The sequence below is a fragment of the Protomyctophum parallelum genome (assembly GCF_964188405.1).
Source record: "Protomyctophum parallelum genome assembly, chromosome: 14".
In the NCBI taxonomy this organism is placed as follows: Eukaryota; Metazoa; Chordata; class Actinopteri; order Myctophiformes; family Myctophidae; genus Protomyctophum; species Protomyctophum parallelum.
In genome coordinates, this window is record NC_139709.1 from 9191490 (window position 1) to 9207787 (window position 16298).

Genomic DNA, 16298 nt, shown 5'->3' on the forward strand with positions numbered 1-16298 from the left:
TCGGTCGGCACATGGTAGCTGAGTGAGTGAGTGAGTGAGTGAGTGCGCGCTGGGCTGGCGTGGCGTGGCGTGGCGTGCAGTGCCGCATCGGCAGCACTATAACAACAACACGACAACCTAACCTATCTATCATTTCGAAGACTCGCCGACGTTGCACCTTGCACGACACGTCTCCAGACCGTCCAGATAGCAGCAGTGTGTGTGTGTGTGTGTGTGTGCGTGTGTGCCGCTTTGCGTGTGGAGGAGCCTGAGGAGGCGTCCATCGGGGTTTTTTTTTTTTTTTAAGCGAAACGATCGCCAATTCAACTGCAAGTCTACTCTCTCCGCCGGGGCTGACTGTCAGTGGAACCCCGATGGCTTCACAACATCTGCACAAATTGGTTCCACTGAAAATTACGCAACGGTAAGTCCCCGTTTTGTTTCTCCGTGCATGTGCATCTTATATATATGCTGCATGCGCGCTTTGACTGTCCTGTCCCAGTGGTTTGTTAGGTTCTCCGAGCCTGTTAAATAAGTAGCTGAGTGGGATTATTGCTGTTGTTGCGACATTAAGGCACCAGAGAAATACCCTTTTTTGAGACTGTAAATAATGGGCTGTGTGGAACTGTGGATGTCTGGTGTCTTCTTCCCTTTGCGAAGAAAAGGTCATTCACACCAGACAGTGATACACGTACGCATGCATGGGTCAATGGATTGGGAACCTATATATATATACGGCTGTTACAAAACAAATAAGGGGTGGGGGAAAAAGGAATACAGGAGAATAATTATTAGCCCTATATTGCGCACTTTAATCTCCTTATAAATCAATTGAGTTTTGTCAGCCCTGAAATAAATGACCATAGCTCTACATCCAATATATAATCAACGTGGCAGTAGTAGTAGCTAATCTATCTTGCAGCAAAGATGGGCTACAGAGCCTGCATGTGTCGCCCAATCATTTAGAATGGTTGAGTAAGTGAATATTTAATGCCATTCCCATTTAGCCCTACAACACCAGAATCCCTGTTTGTTTGCCATTTAGTTAAGTGAATAGGCCTATATATTGTGTCTAAACAGGATCCCTTTAAAGTTCAAAATTCATTATTCATGCATATGGATATGGGCCGTGGTGTGAGGAATTCAGAGGATGTCAGTTTGATCCAGATCCATTCTGTAGTTGAGTATATAGCCTACATTTAACCATCAAAGCAGAGCCTGTACATTTCTCCTCATCTGTAATGAGGGCGTTTGGTTCTATATATTCATCAGTGGTTCTCACTCAGACATTTGCCTCCCAAATTGACATGTACTGTATTTGCATGGCCACACCCCCCGATCTGAAAAGAATAGGTGCCAATAAGGAGGACCACTATGGATTTGTGCTGATATTTAAACAAAATCCAAATTGTTCAAAATGTGTCAAGATTTTGCAGTTCTACAAGCTCACTTTTCTAATCTAGATTGTCTGAATATATTCAGCTATTCGTGTAGATTTTCATCTTACACAAACATTACATTGCCCTTGATAATGAATGGACAATTTTACGTCATGGTGTCTGAGCAAATACACATCTTACATCATGATGATGTACGATGATAAGAGTGCCGCTCACTTCACATGGGTGTGATTTTTGAGGACCGCTCCTATGAACAGCTATAGTGTAGATTCTGTCTGAACACAAACATTAAATGCCATTGACAATGAATGGAGAATTTGACCAAATAACGTACCAAATAACGACGATTTGATTGGCTGAGCACGGAATGTGATTTATGATGATGTATGCTGAATATGACGATAAGAGCGCCCCTCACTTCACACGAGTGTGATTTATTTTTGAGGGGTGCTAGCCCCTCCTATAAACAGCTCAAGTTTTGCCATTGACAATGAACAGAGAAATTAGGTTAAATGTCCGCTAAATATGACGTAAATTAAACATCAAAACATTAAACGCCATTGACATTGAAGGGAAAATTTACGAGCAAATCAGCTAACCAATCACAGGCAACAGGCATTCTCTGATTGGCCAGTATGAGATGATTCATGATGATGTATGATCATAAGAGCGCCCCTCACTTCACACAGGTGTGATTTTTTTAATATAGCCAAACAAAATAGGGTTAAAGTGCTTGAACTAGTAATTTTAAAAAGTGTAAAAAGTAACTAGTTGTGATGCTAAATTAGCCCATTTTGCTGGGGACCTCCAGGAATCTCCTCGTGGACCCCTGGGGGTCCCCGGACCACTGGCCAAAGTAAAATGATCAAGCTGGGCCTGCCCTGTATCGATCAGTGGTTCCCAAAGTGGGATCCGGGGACCCCCAGGGGTCATTGAGGCAGCCAGTTCCAGGGGGTCCCCAGCTAAATGATAGTTTGGAACCAAATGGGCCCTTATGGGTCTGTAACTCTGAGAGCGTACAAATGGAACCAAATGGACCCTAACGGGTCCAATTGGTTCCATTTGTACACTCTTGAGTTAAATTAATTAACATTGATTATACAATATAAATGGGGGTCCCAGAGGTAGAAAATAGAAATGCCATCAACCCATTTTGGATGGGAACCCCTTTTGGTGTTTTATCTAAGCATTATGTTATACTTTTAGCTATTGAAAAATAGCAGATCTACAAGCTCGTAGGTGGCGCGCTACGAGCTTGTAGATCTGCTGTGTTTGGGGTCTGCAGGCTAATTTGTGTCAATTTGAGGTCCTTGACGTTACAAAGTTTGCCTTATACTGTAGGCCTATTCTCAACCAGTGGTCCTGGTTCCAGGTGGTCATTATTAAATTGTTGTTAAACTTCTGCCTTACTTAATTTACCAGAAGTCTACACAATTAGAGAATGTAGAAGCATTGTTATTTTGATCAATGTTTGCCTGTTAGCTCTCCTACATATATGGTAGCACATCAACAGCATGGAATTGTGGACAAAATTGTATCCAGCGATAACATTATTAAAGGACCACTTCACCACTTTTCAACCTAGCTTCATATAATAGGTCCTCACTAATCATCATGAAAAAATGGCGCAATTTTTGTCTACTCTGTCTGTGTCTCATAGGAGGGCTGTGGGCAGTTCAGTAACCGTCTTCCAGTGACATCATCGATGGGGAATACAAGCTAATAGAAACTGCAGGCTTTCTAGTCCTGAAAAGTTGCAATGCGAAAATGGAAGCCATCGTTCTCACGACAATGAAAATCTAAACATTTTTGTTTTGTCTAATGATGATGTCACTGGAAGACGGTTTCTGAACTGCCCACAGCCATGCTATGAGACACAGACTGAGTAGAACAAAATTGTACCATTGTATCATGATTATTAGTGAGGACCTATTATATGAAGATAGGTTGAAAAGTGGTGAAGTGGTCCTTTTAAGTCTTTTGGTCTCAGAGGCTAAATGTCATCAAATGGTGGTCTGTGGCTTATATGGGCCTTGATATGAAAAAGGTTGAAAAGCAGTGATATAGAGGATCATGTGTCTAGTCCTCCTCCTGTACTGTAGCCATGTGGGCGTTTGATGCTGCACATGAAGGCTTATACAATGCATCATGGCTGCCTGCTCCTTTACGCTCACATGTCAACCGAAGAAAGTGATTATGATGTGTTAATTCATGGATGTGTAATCGTCCGTGTCTTTCTTTCCTCGTGCGTGTGCGTGTGTGCGTGTGCGTGTGTGCGTGCGTGCATGCGTGCGGACCTCCTGTTTGAAATCGTGGCAACCCCTGGAGCAGTTTCCCTAGCAGGTAAGAGAGTTGCTGTTTAGATCAAACTGTCTAGTGAGTCAGTGATTGACAAACACTGTCACTGTAGTGCAGTGATTCTCAACCTGTGGTACTAGGGGAGGCGAGTTTTGTTGTTGGCTTTGTGCCGAACTGCTCTGCTGACGATGCGTTCACGGATCACAACAAACTGAACGGTGGCAAACTGGCAATGCAGTGGCTTGAAATGGAACTAAAGTGTTTAATTAAGGAGAATATGTTGACCAGCAGCAGCTGCACGTTAAAACTGCAGTGGTGGACGTCTCGGAGTCAGACGGACCTTGAGCACTCCAGTGAAATGAGTTGACATCCAGGCCGTGTTGAAGTCCCAGCACAAATTAGTGCGGTTCAAATATCCCTGTGTGAATAGGATGGGATAGGTTAGGTGTACGCTACTGTATTTGTTTGACATTTTAACATCATAATGGTGGTACCTGGAGAGACAAATACTTTCTGAGGTGGTATGGTACTTGGTGAAAAAAGGTTGAGAACCACTGCTTTAGTGCATTCTGTTTCCTAGTCTGTCCAAGTTCCTACTATAATACGTTGTGATGTTTCTATAACCATTATTATTATAATTGTTATATTATTATTATTATATTGCTTACTCATCTGAAGAGAAAAGCTTGGTCACAAACTCACAACCTAAGGCAGAGAGTGCTCTTCCGGAAGTGTCGGGCCGGGACATCCGTCAAATGTATTTCCCCCGGGGCGTTTTTAACTCAAATCTTTGCTTCTGAGGGGTCCCTGCCCTGAAACAACATATTTTCAGATGGGGTTCTGCGGCCAAATACAGATAATTCTGGGGGTTCTTCACATGAAAAAGGTTGAGCACCACTGACATAGAAACAGGATTTAGAAGATTTTGTTTTAGAAACGGCCTCAGTCCTAAATGGGTTCAATGTAGTGGAAAAACAGCTATTAGTTATCTGTTTTGCAGGCCCGGTTGAGTGTTTTGCTTATATTTGTCTGTGTGTGTGTGTGTGTGTGACTGTCTGGCTGCCCGACTGTCTGTCCATCCGTCAGTCCGTCCATCCGCCCGTCCGTCCGTCGATCTTTCGTCCTGTCAATCTTTCTGTCTTGTCTGTCTGTGTCTGTTAGTGTCTCTGCCCCACATTTTTAGTTACTAGTTACTTTGTAGATTTTACTTTTGATTAGAAAACATACATTAACCACTTCAATCCTACAATATATACATTTCGACCATTTGGAAATAGCAGATCTACAAGCTCACAATGCAGTTTATCGTGTAGCTTAATAATTGCATTTGTTATTGCATGTACGATATATGTGAGCAGTGCACACATGTGCTGTGTGTGTGTGTGTGTGTGTTTACATTTTTGTGTGTCTGACTGTGACGCTTCCTGTTTGTAGTGAATCATAGCGTTTTCGGGAACTAATGAGTGCGTTCCAGAACCCCCAAACCCCCAGAACCTGTCCCGTTACCTCCCCCCCCAAACCCCCAGAACCTGCCCCGTTACCTCCCCCCCAAACCCCCAGAACCTGCCCCGTTACCTCCCCCCCAAACCCCCAGAACCTGTCCCGTTACCTCCCCCCCCAAACCCCCAGAACCTGCCCCGTTACCTCCCCCCCAAACCCCCAGAACCTGCCCCGTTACCTCCCCCCCAAACCCCCAGAACCTGTCCCGTTACCTCCCCCCCCAAACCCCCAGAACCTGCCCCGTTACCTCCCCCCCAAACCCCCAGAACCTGCCCCGTTACCTCCCCCCCAAACCCCCAGAACCTGTCCCGTTACCTCCCCCAAACCCCCAGAACCTGTCCCGTTACCTCCCCCCCCAAACCCCCAGAACCTGTCCCGTTACCTCCCCCAAACCCCCAGAACCTGTCCCGTTACCTCCCCCAAACCCCCAGAACCTGTCCCGTTACCTCCCCCAAACCCCCAGAACCTGTCCCGTTACCTCCCCCCCAAACCCCCAGAACCTGTCCCCTTACCTCCCCCCCCCAAACCCCCAGAACCTGTCCCGTTACCTCCCCCCCCAAACCCCAGAACCTGTACCGTTACCTCCCCCCCCAAACCCCCAGAACCTGTCCCGTTACCTCCCCCCCCCAAACCCCCAGAACCTGTCCCGTTACCTCCCCCCCAAACCCCCAGAACCTGTCCCGTTACCTCCCCCCCAAACCCCCAGAACCTGTCCCGTTACCTCCCCCCCCAAACCCCCAGAACCTGTCCCGTTACCTCCCCCCAACCCCCCAGAACCTGTCCCGTTACCCCCCCCCCCAAACCCCCAGAACCTGTCCCGTTACCTCCCCCCCAAACCCCCAGAACCTGTCCCGTTACCTCCCCCCCCCAAACCCCCAGAACCTCCCCCCCAAACCCCCAGAACCTGTCCCGTTACCTCCCCCCCCAAACCCCCAGAACCTGTCCCGTTACCTCCCCCCCCAAACCCCCAGAACCTGTCCCGTTACCTCCCCCCCCAAACCCCCAGAACCTGTCCTGTTACCTCCCCCCCAAACCCCCAGAACCTGTCCCGTTACCTCCCCCCCAAACCCCCAGAACCTGTCCCGTTACCTCCCCCCCAAACCCCCAGAACCTGTCCCGTTACCTCCCCCCCCAAACCCCCAGAACCTGTCCCGTTACCTCCCCCCCCCAAACCCCCAGAACCTGTCCCGTTACCTCCCCCCCCAAACCCCCAGAACCTGTCCCGTTACCTCCCCCCCCAAACCCCCAGAACCTGTCCCGTTACCTCCCCCCCCAAACCCCCAGAACCTGTCCCGTTACCTCCCCCCCAAACCCCCAGAACCTGTCCCGTTACCTCCCCCCCCAAACCCCCAGAACCTGTCCCGTTACCTCCCCCCCCCAAACCCCCAGAACCTGTCCCGTTACCAGTTTGACACGCGGCTGACTTTTTGCCGTCCTCATCATGTGCACACGGGGAGGCAATTCATAATGTGTTCCCTAGTTTGCAGTTAACCACTTAAGCTTTTTTTGTTTTAATTGGTTCATTTATAGTATATAGCACTTTTATCCAAGGGGATTGTGCATTGCATTCACACACACATTCATACGCCGATGGCGATGGAAACCATGCAAGGCTCCAACGTGCACATTGGGAGCGGTTCAGACTTCAGAGTCTTGCTTAACCCATTCTGACCGGGCACCCATTTTGGTGTCAGCATCATGTTATGCTTTAGCTATTTAAAAATAGCAGATCTACAAGCTCATATCGCGCCACCGAGTGGCGCGATACGAGCTTGTAGGTCTGCTATTTTTGAAAAATCGAAGAGCGACTGACATTTTTAGAATCTGATCTCAGGTCAGAATGGGTTCATCAGACCAGTGTGTGTCCGGTGGAAACCTCGTATGAATCTGATCTCAGGTCAGAATGGGGGCACTTCAACACTAACTCTGGGGGAGCCCGGGATCGAACTGGGAGCCTCACGCTTGCTATCCGGTCGCTCTACCGGCCACTCTACCCCTGAGCCACTGCTGCCCCATTTCACAGTATATAGGACAGATCGACTCCCTCTGTGAAAATAGCAGATCCTCAAGCGATCCATGGGGGTCACGTTGTGAATTTGTGACGCAAATTATCCCAGATATTGAACATTTTTGAAAAAGTTTGATCACGGTTTTTGGTGGCTTATAATGACATGGTCAAAAATTGGGACACCAGGTTGAAATTGGTTGACCTTATAAACCAAGGCAAGATTCTTCACTTTCCAATGGGGTGTGTGTGTGTGTGTGTGTGTGTGTGTGTGTGTGTGTGTGTGTGTGTGTGTGTGTGTGTGTGTGTGTGTGCGTGCGCTCACCATTATTAGGGCATCATATGAAAGGGTTTATGCCCAAATGATTTAAAAAAAAATGCTTTCATGGTGCTTGAAAATTCTATATTGCCATAACACCATTTTAATAATAGATACTGCATGGCAGATCCCTACTGAATATTCAGTCATTGATTTTTACCAGCCATCGAGAGCTCTCCTCGCCAAAAAAAGCCTTTCCGCTGTTTTGTGCTTTATGAATTCATATTTATTCATAACAAGCAGTGTTTCTCCCTCCCAAATGGATACACATGCGGTATGAGCACATTCTGACGAGCATTTAAGAGTCAACAGAAAACATGAACGGAAAAACAGAGAGAGAAAGAGAACCACTGTGCGTGTGTGTGTGTGTGCGTGCGTGCGTGCGTGCGTGCGTGCGTGCGTGCGTGCGTGCGTGCGTGCGTGCGTGCGTGCGCTACTACAGCACAGGGCTGATGTTTGTTTGTGTGTCTTTTCAGAACCCTGGATGTTGAAGTGCGTTGAAGCCACGGGGAGTGCTTGCAGACCATCCCTGTGAACACACAGTGTTTGTGTGTGTGTGCACTGCACGCACACACACACACACTACAAACACCACCCCGTGGGTCTCCTTTCTGGGACTGATTCACCTCAGAGACAATGAGAGGATATCTCCTGGCTGTGATCCTTCTTCTGCCCCTGGTGAGTACGAGATGCGTGTGCGTGTGCGTGTGCGTGTGCGTGTTTGTGTGTGTGTGTGTGTGTGTGTGTGCGTGCATGCGTGTGTGTGGATTTCAAAAGACAAATGCAAAAGAAAAAGTTGGCTGAACACTGTTCTGTCTCAGCTATTATGTGCACAAACACTGAACACTAAACACCTAAGGGTCGATTCATACTCCTATTTTACCGCTGTTCCGGCGCTGTAGTGCCGAAATGATTTCGGCTTGTCAGAACCGAAGCACCGAAGAGCCGACTTTAGGACGGTACCCCGCCTGCCAGAACCTCAAATGACGTCACATTGTAGGCTCTACAGAGACGAACCGACTTTTATTCAGCTCTAAAATAGGAGTATGAATCGGCCCTAACACTGAACACTGTTCTGTCTCAGCTATTATGGGCAGAAACACTGAACACTAAACACTGGTCTGTCTCAGCTATTATGGGCAGTCTGTCTATGTTTTTGTAGTAGTACTGATATGTCATAAAGGTTGAGCGCGCCCAGCGCTCAGGACGGACATTGATCAAAAAGGACGGAGATTATTGATGTCAAAACCGATCTCATCGCTGGGAGCGTCTGTTGCGCAACACTTGATGTTATTTTCCCGGTGGAGACGTCATCGAAAATGTACCCCGTTAGGGTACCGTTAGGGTCCATTTGGTTCCATTTGTTCACTCTGAGTTAAATTAATTAACATTGATTGTGTGAGTGGAGTGAGTCCACTCCATGTCAGACATTGTTATGAAACTATTTGGAGGAAGTGAAAGGAATGAAATTACCACCCAGTATGCTACATTGATGTCGGCATCATCAAATGAAACAATTCCCGCATCAGCTTCATGTCTTTTACTGACCTCTTTGGAACAATAACACACAGCCAGGCTGACCACAGAACTGCTTGTTCAGCTGCCCCGAGGCCCCATTTCATTAGCACACTTTTGTGTGGAGAGACACTATAGCACTGTTCCCTCTTCAATATGGATATTATATACTAGGATTCACATTAGTACATTTTAAAATGTAGCCCGTTCAAACCGGGAAAGTATGTGTTGTTTTAACAAGCTCGAAACGCGGCATGGAGCCACGCATTTTGAGCTTGTAGATCTGCTACTTTTGCTATTTCTTTTATTCGAATCCGGAAAAGTAACAGTTTTGGACGTACAGTATGAAGTTTCATGTGTGTGACATGAAGTCGCGCAGTGTAAACGGGTCCTATACAATGGAGCTAGAGGTCTGAGCACTTCCTTTCTGACACAATAAGCCTGATTTGTTTTTGTTTTTTTCTTTCAAACAGACCATGGTATACTGTATGCTTTATATTAGGTTCAGCACTAATGTCAAGTATAGTATGAGTCACACCTATTCGGTTGACTCACTGTAATGTCAAGTATGCTATGAGTCATCGTACCTTTTTTCCCCCTCAGTTGACCGTTTTAGAAATGCCAATAACATGGACATGATCAGTGGCTCAAAAACTTTAATTTCAAGGGTTCCTGGGACCATGACTCCCCTCGGATGGGGCCCAACGGGTCATTAGGGTGGCTCCTGGGACCATGACTCCCCTCGGATGGGGCCCAACGGGTCATTAGGGTGGCTCCTGGGACCATGACTCCCCTCGGATGGGGTCACGGGTCATTAGGGTGGCTCCTGGGACCATGACTCCCCTCGGATGGGGCCCAACACGTCATTAGGGTGGCTCCTGGGACCATGACTCCCCTCGGATGGGGCCCAACGCGTCATTAGGGTGGCTCCTGGGACCATGACTCCCCTCGGATGGGGCCCAACTCGTCATTAGGGTGGCTCCTGGGACCATGACTCCCCTCGGATGGGGCCCAACGGGTCATTAGGGTGGCTCCTGGGACCATGACTCCCCTCGGATGGGGCCCAACGCGTCATTAGGGTGGTTCCTGGGACCATGACTCCCCTCGGATGGGGCCCAACGGGTCATTAGGGTGGCTCCTGGGACCATGACTCCCCTCGGATGGGGTCACGGGTCATTAGGGTGGCTCCTGGGACCATGACTCCCCTCGGATGGGGCCACGGGTCACTCATTATGGGGGTTCCAGGGACCATGACTCCCCTCGGATGGGGCCCAACGCGTCATTAGGGTGGCTCCTGGGACCATGACTCCCCTCGGATGGGGCCCAACACGTCATTAGGGTGGCTCCTGGGACCATGACTCCCCTCGGATGGGGCCCAACGTGTCATTAGGGTGGCTCCTGGGACCATGACTCCCCTCGGATGGGGCCCAACTCGTCATTAGGGTGGCTCCTGGGACCATGACTCCCCTCGGATGGGGCCCAACGGGTCATTAGGGTGGCTCCTGGGACCATGACTCCCCTCGGATGGGGCCCAACGCGTCATTAGGGTGGTTCCTGGGACCATGACTCCCCTCGGATGGGGCCCAACGGGTCATTAGGGTGGCTCCTGGGACCATGACTCCCCTCGGATGGGGTCACGGGTCATTAGGGTGGCTCCTGGGACCATGACTCCCCTCGGATGGGGCCACGGGTCACTCATTATGGGGGTTCCAGGGACCATGACTCCCCTCGGATGGGGCCCAACGCGTCATTAGGGTGGCTCCTGGGACCATAACTCCCCTCGGATGGGGCCCAACGGGTCATTAGGGTGGCTCCTGGGACCATGACTCCCCTCGGATGGGGTCACGGGTCATTAGGGTGGCTCCTGGGACCATGACTCCCCTCGGATGGGGCCACGGGTCACTCATTATGGGGGTTCCAGGGACCATGACTCCCCTCGGATGGGGCCACGGGTCGCTCATTATGGGGGTTCCTGGGACCATGACTCCCCTCGGATGGGGCCACGGGTCGCTCATTATGGGGGTTCCTGGGACCATGACTCCCCTCGGATGGGGCCCAACGGGTCATTATGGGGGTTCCTGGGACCATGACTCCCCTCGGATGGGGCCACGGGTCGCTCATTATGGGGGTTCCTGGGACCATGACTCCCCTCGGATGGGGCCCAACGGGTCATTATGGGGGTTCCTGGGACCATGACTCCCCTCGGATGGGGTCACGGGTCATTAGGGTGGCTCCTGGGACCATGACTCCCCTCGGATGGGGTCACGGGTCATTAGGGTGGCTCCTGGGACCATGACTCCCCTCGGATGGGGTCACGGGTCATTAGGGTGCGAGCCGGTCACAATGCAGCACCACCCACCCGATTCCGTTTGACCAGCTGCACCCTGCCTGTTCATAACATCCAACAGTACAGGGGGGGGAGGGTCCCGTCCCATCCCGTCCCGTGTCATAGATTCAACGGTGGAGTACCCATGCATATTTGTGTGTAATGGCGCTTGTGGCGGAGATCCACTGTGTAGTCACTCAGTCTTTCTTCTCACTCTTTCCTTCAGCCACTGACGAGCTTGTCTCGGGGCACCATAAACGGCCACAATGGCGATGTGTCGGTCTATCGTTGGCCCTTTGAAATAGTTTCTCTGTTGAGGTCAGTGAGGATCTGCAGGGCAACTTGGACTGCCGTCTCTTCCGCTGATCACGCTTTAAGCTGGGAGGCCAGATGTGCTTGGATGATTTGCCTCATCCAAGCACATCTGTTTCAGTGCACCTCCAGTGGCACTGTCTGCTGTTTTCTGGCTGCCGCCGTCGATGCGATGACGTCGAGACGTGGGAGTTGAAGGCGTTCTGATGACGCCGTAGTACGGCGAGATCCAGTGGGTTCCGTCCGTGCCTTTTGTCTATCTTTATTCTGTAGCTGCCATCTTGAATCCTGTGCACTTCCTCCACCAAATGTAACAGGCGGAGTGTTTTAGTAGTGACACAATAACTTAGCCAGAGAATAAGCTTTCATTTTGTCTAGCAGTCCCTGTGCACGGCTACAGGATAATGATGCTTATTAGCAACAGCAGCACACACACACACACACACACAAACATGCACGCGCGCACTGCACACACAGCAGCGCTGTGGCCCCAAGGGAGCTTACTAACCCAAATGCATACCGTAGCTTCCATTCTCATAAACCCATTCCCTTAGGCCGGGCAAGCTGGAAACTCCGCCCACACCCACCGCCAACACACTACAGTATTTTGGAAAAATAAACAGTACTAAGTTCTTAGTAAACAGTGTGATTTAGTCATTTGTGCTGCACCGTTCAAAGCATGAATCCAGTGTTTCCTGCAGGAAAAGGCCTTGGCATGGTGCTTGGCGCGGGGGGACCTTCTGGCGTGCGGCCCGTGGCCGTGTGGCTACATTTTTGATTAATGAATTAATGAATTTGATTAATAAATTAAGATTAATTTGTATTATTGCTCTTGTATTGCTATTGGAGACACTGGGGGGACACTGGGGGACACTGGGGAGGCACTGCAGGGGCACTGGGGAGACACTGGGGAGGCACTGGGGAGGCACTGGGGGGACACTGGGCAGGCACTGGGGAGACACTGGGGGGACACTGGGGAGACACTGGGGAGGCACTGGGGAGACATGGGGAGGCACTGGGGGGACACTGGGCAGGCACTGGGGAGGCACTGGGAAGACACTGGGGAGACACTGGGGGGGCACTGGTGGGGCAATATATATATATATATTATTATTTTTGGAAGCTTGGCATGGCGCAATTTATTTCAAGCATGGCGCAGCGCCATGCCAACAACATTGTGCAGGAAACCCTGGAATCAATTACAAGGTAATGTGTGTGGTTTTTGTAGGAAACATCTGCCAGCTTCAGTCAAAAACAATGAACTCACGACTAACACTGTAAACATAGTTGGTTAGTTGTTGCTTTTTTTTAGCTGAGGCTTAACTTATGCAGCAGTAGTACCTGATCGTTGGCTGGTTTAATATTTATTGTGACCGAAGGTTGCAGTTAACTATGGAATCGTGCGTTTTTCGTCACTGAAAATCCCGTTTTTCGTCACTCAAAAGCCTTTTTTTCTTTCACTTTTGACTGATACCTGTCCATTTAAACTCTAGACGGGTCCGCCCCAAAGTAATTTGATCAGCCGCATCTGGCAGCCGGCGAAAACTAGAGTTCTCAACAGGCCCGAATATTAAGGCCCCCGCTTTACCTGGGCTCTCGTCAAACCCTGTACACTCAAGACACTGCCCCCGCTGCTACCCTTGGCTCTCCATATATGAAGCTGACCTGTTCTGGCATTCCATATGTTGATCTGACCTCATCACACCCTGTACACTCAAGACACGCTCCATATATGGCCAGTGCACGACAGCTGCTGGAACTGTACCCCTGGTGTCCTCCACTAGATCTAATTGGGACTAGAGCAAAGTGCCTTGCTCGATCGAGGGTACCGTTTTTGAGCGAATGAGGCAAGAGAGGGACATTAATTTATTTTCTCTCGTGCAGCGTGACTCTCTCTCTTGCACCATCCAGTCACAAGCTCGCCTCCCCAACCTTAAGGCTTCTGCCGTCTCCCAGTGCATGTGAAGTGTCTTTTTTTTCTCTTTTTTCTGTTATAATGATGTCTATGCCGGCCCTTACAATGCAATTGACATACCACATTATTCCCAATTGTCCACCTTCTCGGTTGACGAGGCAGAGGCAGAGAACCGTCCGTGGCGTCGTGTCGAATGTCACTGTATGGCGAGCTTAGAGGTCGAGCGGATCGAATGGGATTTTTATTAGCTGGGCTGGGCTGTGCGGCGAGCGCGACTGTGGCTGCGTTATGGTCCCCAGTCACACGTAGCCTGAGGGGGGGAAGAGAAACGGGCTGCTGCTTTTACAAAATGGGCGGCTTATCTGGACGCCACATCTGTTGGCGAGAGAGGAAACAGACAGGAGCAAATGACGAGTATGGAGGAGACTGTTATAAAGGAGGCTAGGACCAGTGGTGGAAAGTAACCAAGTATATTTACTTGTATTGATCCTATAAACGATGTAATATACGTCTGAGGACTAAGAACCAACAAGAACTGAACCGCGTCCCATTGGGAACCAACCGGTGGAAAGGGAGTCTGTGTAGGACAGAAGAGGAAAAAAGAGAATTAGAAAATAAAGAGGATAGCGGTGAAAGGAGAGGTAGGGATGAACTCCAAAGCATGTAGACACAAATGGATGTCATCCAAGGAAAATGGCGTCCCTAGATTTACAATAAGATGGCCAGTAAATCAGAAGATAGCGTCCATAGATTTACAATAAGATGGTCCGTAAATCAGCGTCGCAAATTATTCTCTGCGTTTGCTTTTTTTTAACCAAATTTAGGACAGGAACGCAACACTGTGTCTCTTTAGCGTTTAACCACTTTAGGCCTGACGTCGAAATTTAAAAAAAAATCTTCTAAATGATGAATATTTTCTAAAAAACCTCATGTTTCTGTATCAGTGGTGCTCAATATTTCATGCCAAGGACCCCAAAAATGTAATTGGCCGCCGACCCCCATCTGAAAAGATGTTGTTCCAGGGACCCCTCAGAAGCAAAGATTTGAGTTTAAACGTTCGCTCTGAAAGAGCACATTTTCAAGATTTTTCAAAAATACAAGCTCGTAGCTAGGGATGTCAGTAACGGATAGTTTCCCAACCGGTTACCCGTTAGGATTAACCGGTTCATTACCGGATAGTGGTTGATTTTTTTCTTTTTTTAATAGGCTACCCCAAATGTAATATGCATGTATAGGCTACATAATTAAAGTTGTTAGACGAATGGCATACATTTATTTATGCTCCTTTTATAAAAGACAAACTAAAAAGCAACATTTAACAATATAAATAAATTGTTGTAGGCTTCTGGCTTAATCATCAATAAACAACGCATCGCATCTGCATGATGCATGCATCTGCGCGTCTACAGTACAGAGGTCCGCCGGTTCTAGTCCAACAAAACATAAATAAATCCAGTCCAGATCCGAGCAACCTATACCTATAAAGCCACTGGACGCATGGGCTAAGCCTTTTTTTATTATTAAGGAAGATCAGCATGCATGTCACCGTGTTCCGTTTGTTGACTTTTCGCTGACGAGAAAACCCTCAAACATCGATAGCACATGGCTAACTTTTGATAGCCGTAAGCCGTGCCAGTGTGGAGACGGATAGGAGGGCAGCGGCGGCTGTAAACGTTCTCCCTCCAGGCCAAATGGCCAATAATGGATTTAATAATGTAGGTCTCTGCATTGATACGGTCGACATGTGTTCATCTCGTCTCGCTGTCACTCGCTTACATTTTGACTACCGCAAAGCTACCGTTGTAACTTGTAGCCAACTAGCCATTGAAGTACAACAGAGAACGGGGACATTGAGGGGGCAGAAAACAGAGCCCGAGCGCTGTTCATGCAGCCTGGAGTGCGACAAGCTGGGCGGCGCAAATAGCAATTTTAGGCATGTGTGCAACATGACAACTGTTTTAAAGTATTGTACAGTGACAACTACAGTCTCTGTAATGTTTATGTTGTACTATTACTAAAAACGATCTAAAATAAAGGGATTTAAGATCAGAACACGCATTTATTATTATGCAAATTAACCGTTAAAGCTGATAAAAATATCCGGATGTTTCTTAACGGTCGGCTAACCGGTTAACCCCTGACATCCCTACTCGTAGCATGGCACTCTGTGCCGCACTATGAGCTTGTAGATCTGCTATTTTTCAATAGCTAAAGTATAATATAATGCTTGAAACGCCAAAAGGGGTTCCTGTCCAGAATGGGTTAACCACTTTAACCATTATTTTAAACTTTAGCTGGTGAACAATAGCAGATCTATAGCACATAATTATACAAGCTCGTAGATCGGCTTGTAGATCTGCTATTTTTGAAAAATCGTGAAAATATGGCACAAATCTTTGAACTTATTTTCTTTCACAGTGAACGTTTTTAACTCATCATCTTTGCTTCTTGGGGGGGGGGGGGGTGTCCCTGGAACAACATATTTTCAGATGGGGGGGGGGGGGGGGGGCAGCGGCCAATTACATATAATTGTCCTTAACATGAAATAGTTTGAGAATCATTTACATGGAAACATACGTTTTTCAACTGTCAGGATCTAGAAGACATGTTGTAGAATCTGGTCTCAGGTCTAAATTTGTTAATATACTTGTTTTGGATTTTATGTAATGGACGGAGTATGCGAGATCATAACAATGGTGGACAGCGCTGGTTGATTTGCCAGCCACGGT

General features: G+C 48.4%; 1 protein-coding gene across 1 annotated transcript in view; it reads left to right on the top strand.

Moving 5' to 3' along the window:
- Positions 1–8067: 8067 nt before the first annotated feature.
- Positions 8068–16298, top strand: part of adcyap1r1a (adenylate cyclase activating polypeptide 1a (pituitary) receptor type I) — a gene marked incomplete at its 3' end in the record, with an annotated part of 56244 nt that continues 48013 nt past the window's right edge. The window contains exon 1 of the mRNA XM_083782205.1: positions 8068–8179. Coding sequence (XP_083638331.1) covers positions 8138–8179 — 42 coding nt within the window. The 5' untranslated portion in view covers positions 8068–8137. The remainder of the gene's footprint in view (positions 8180–16298) is intronic.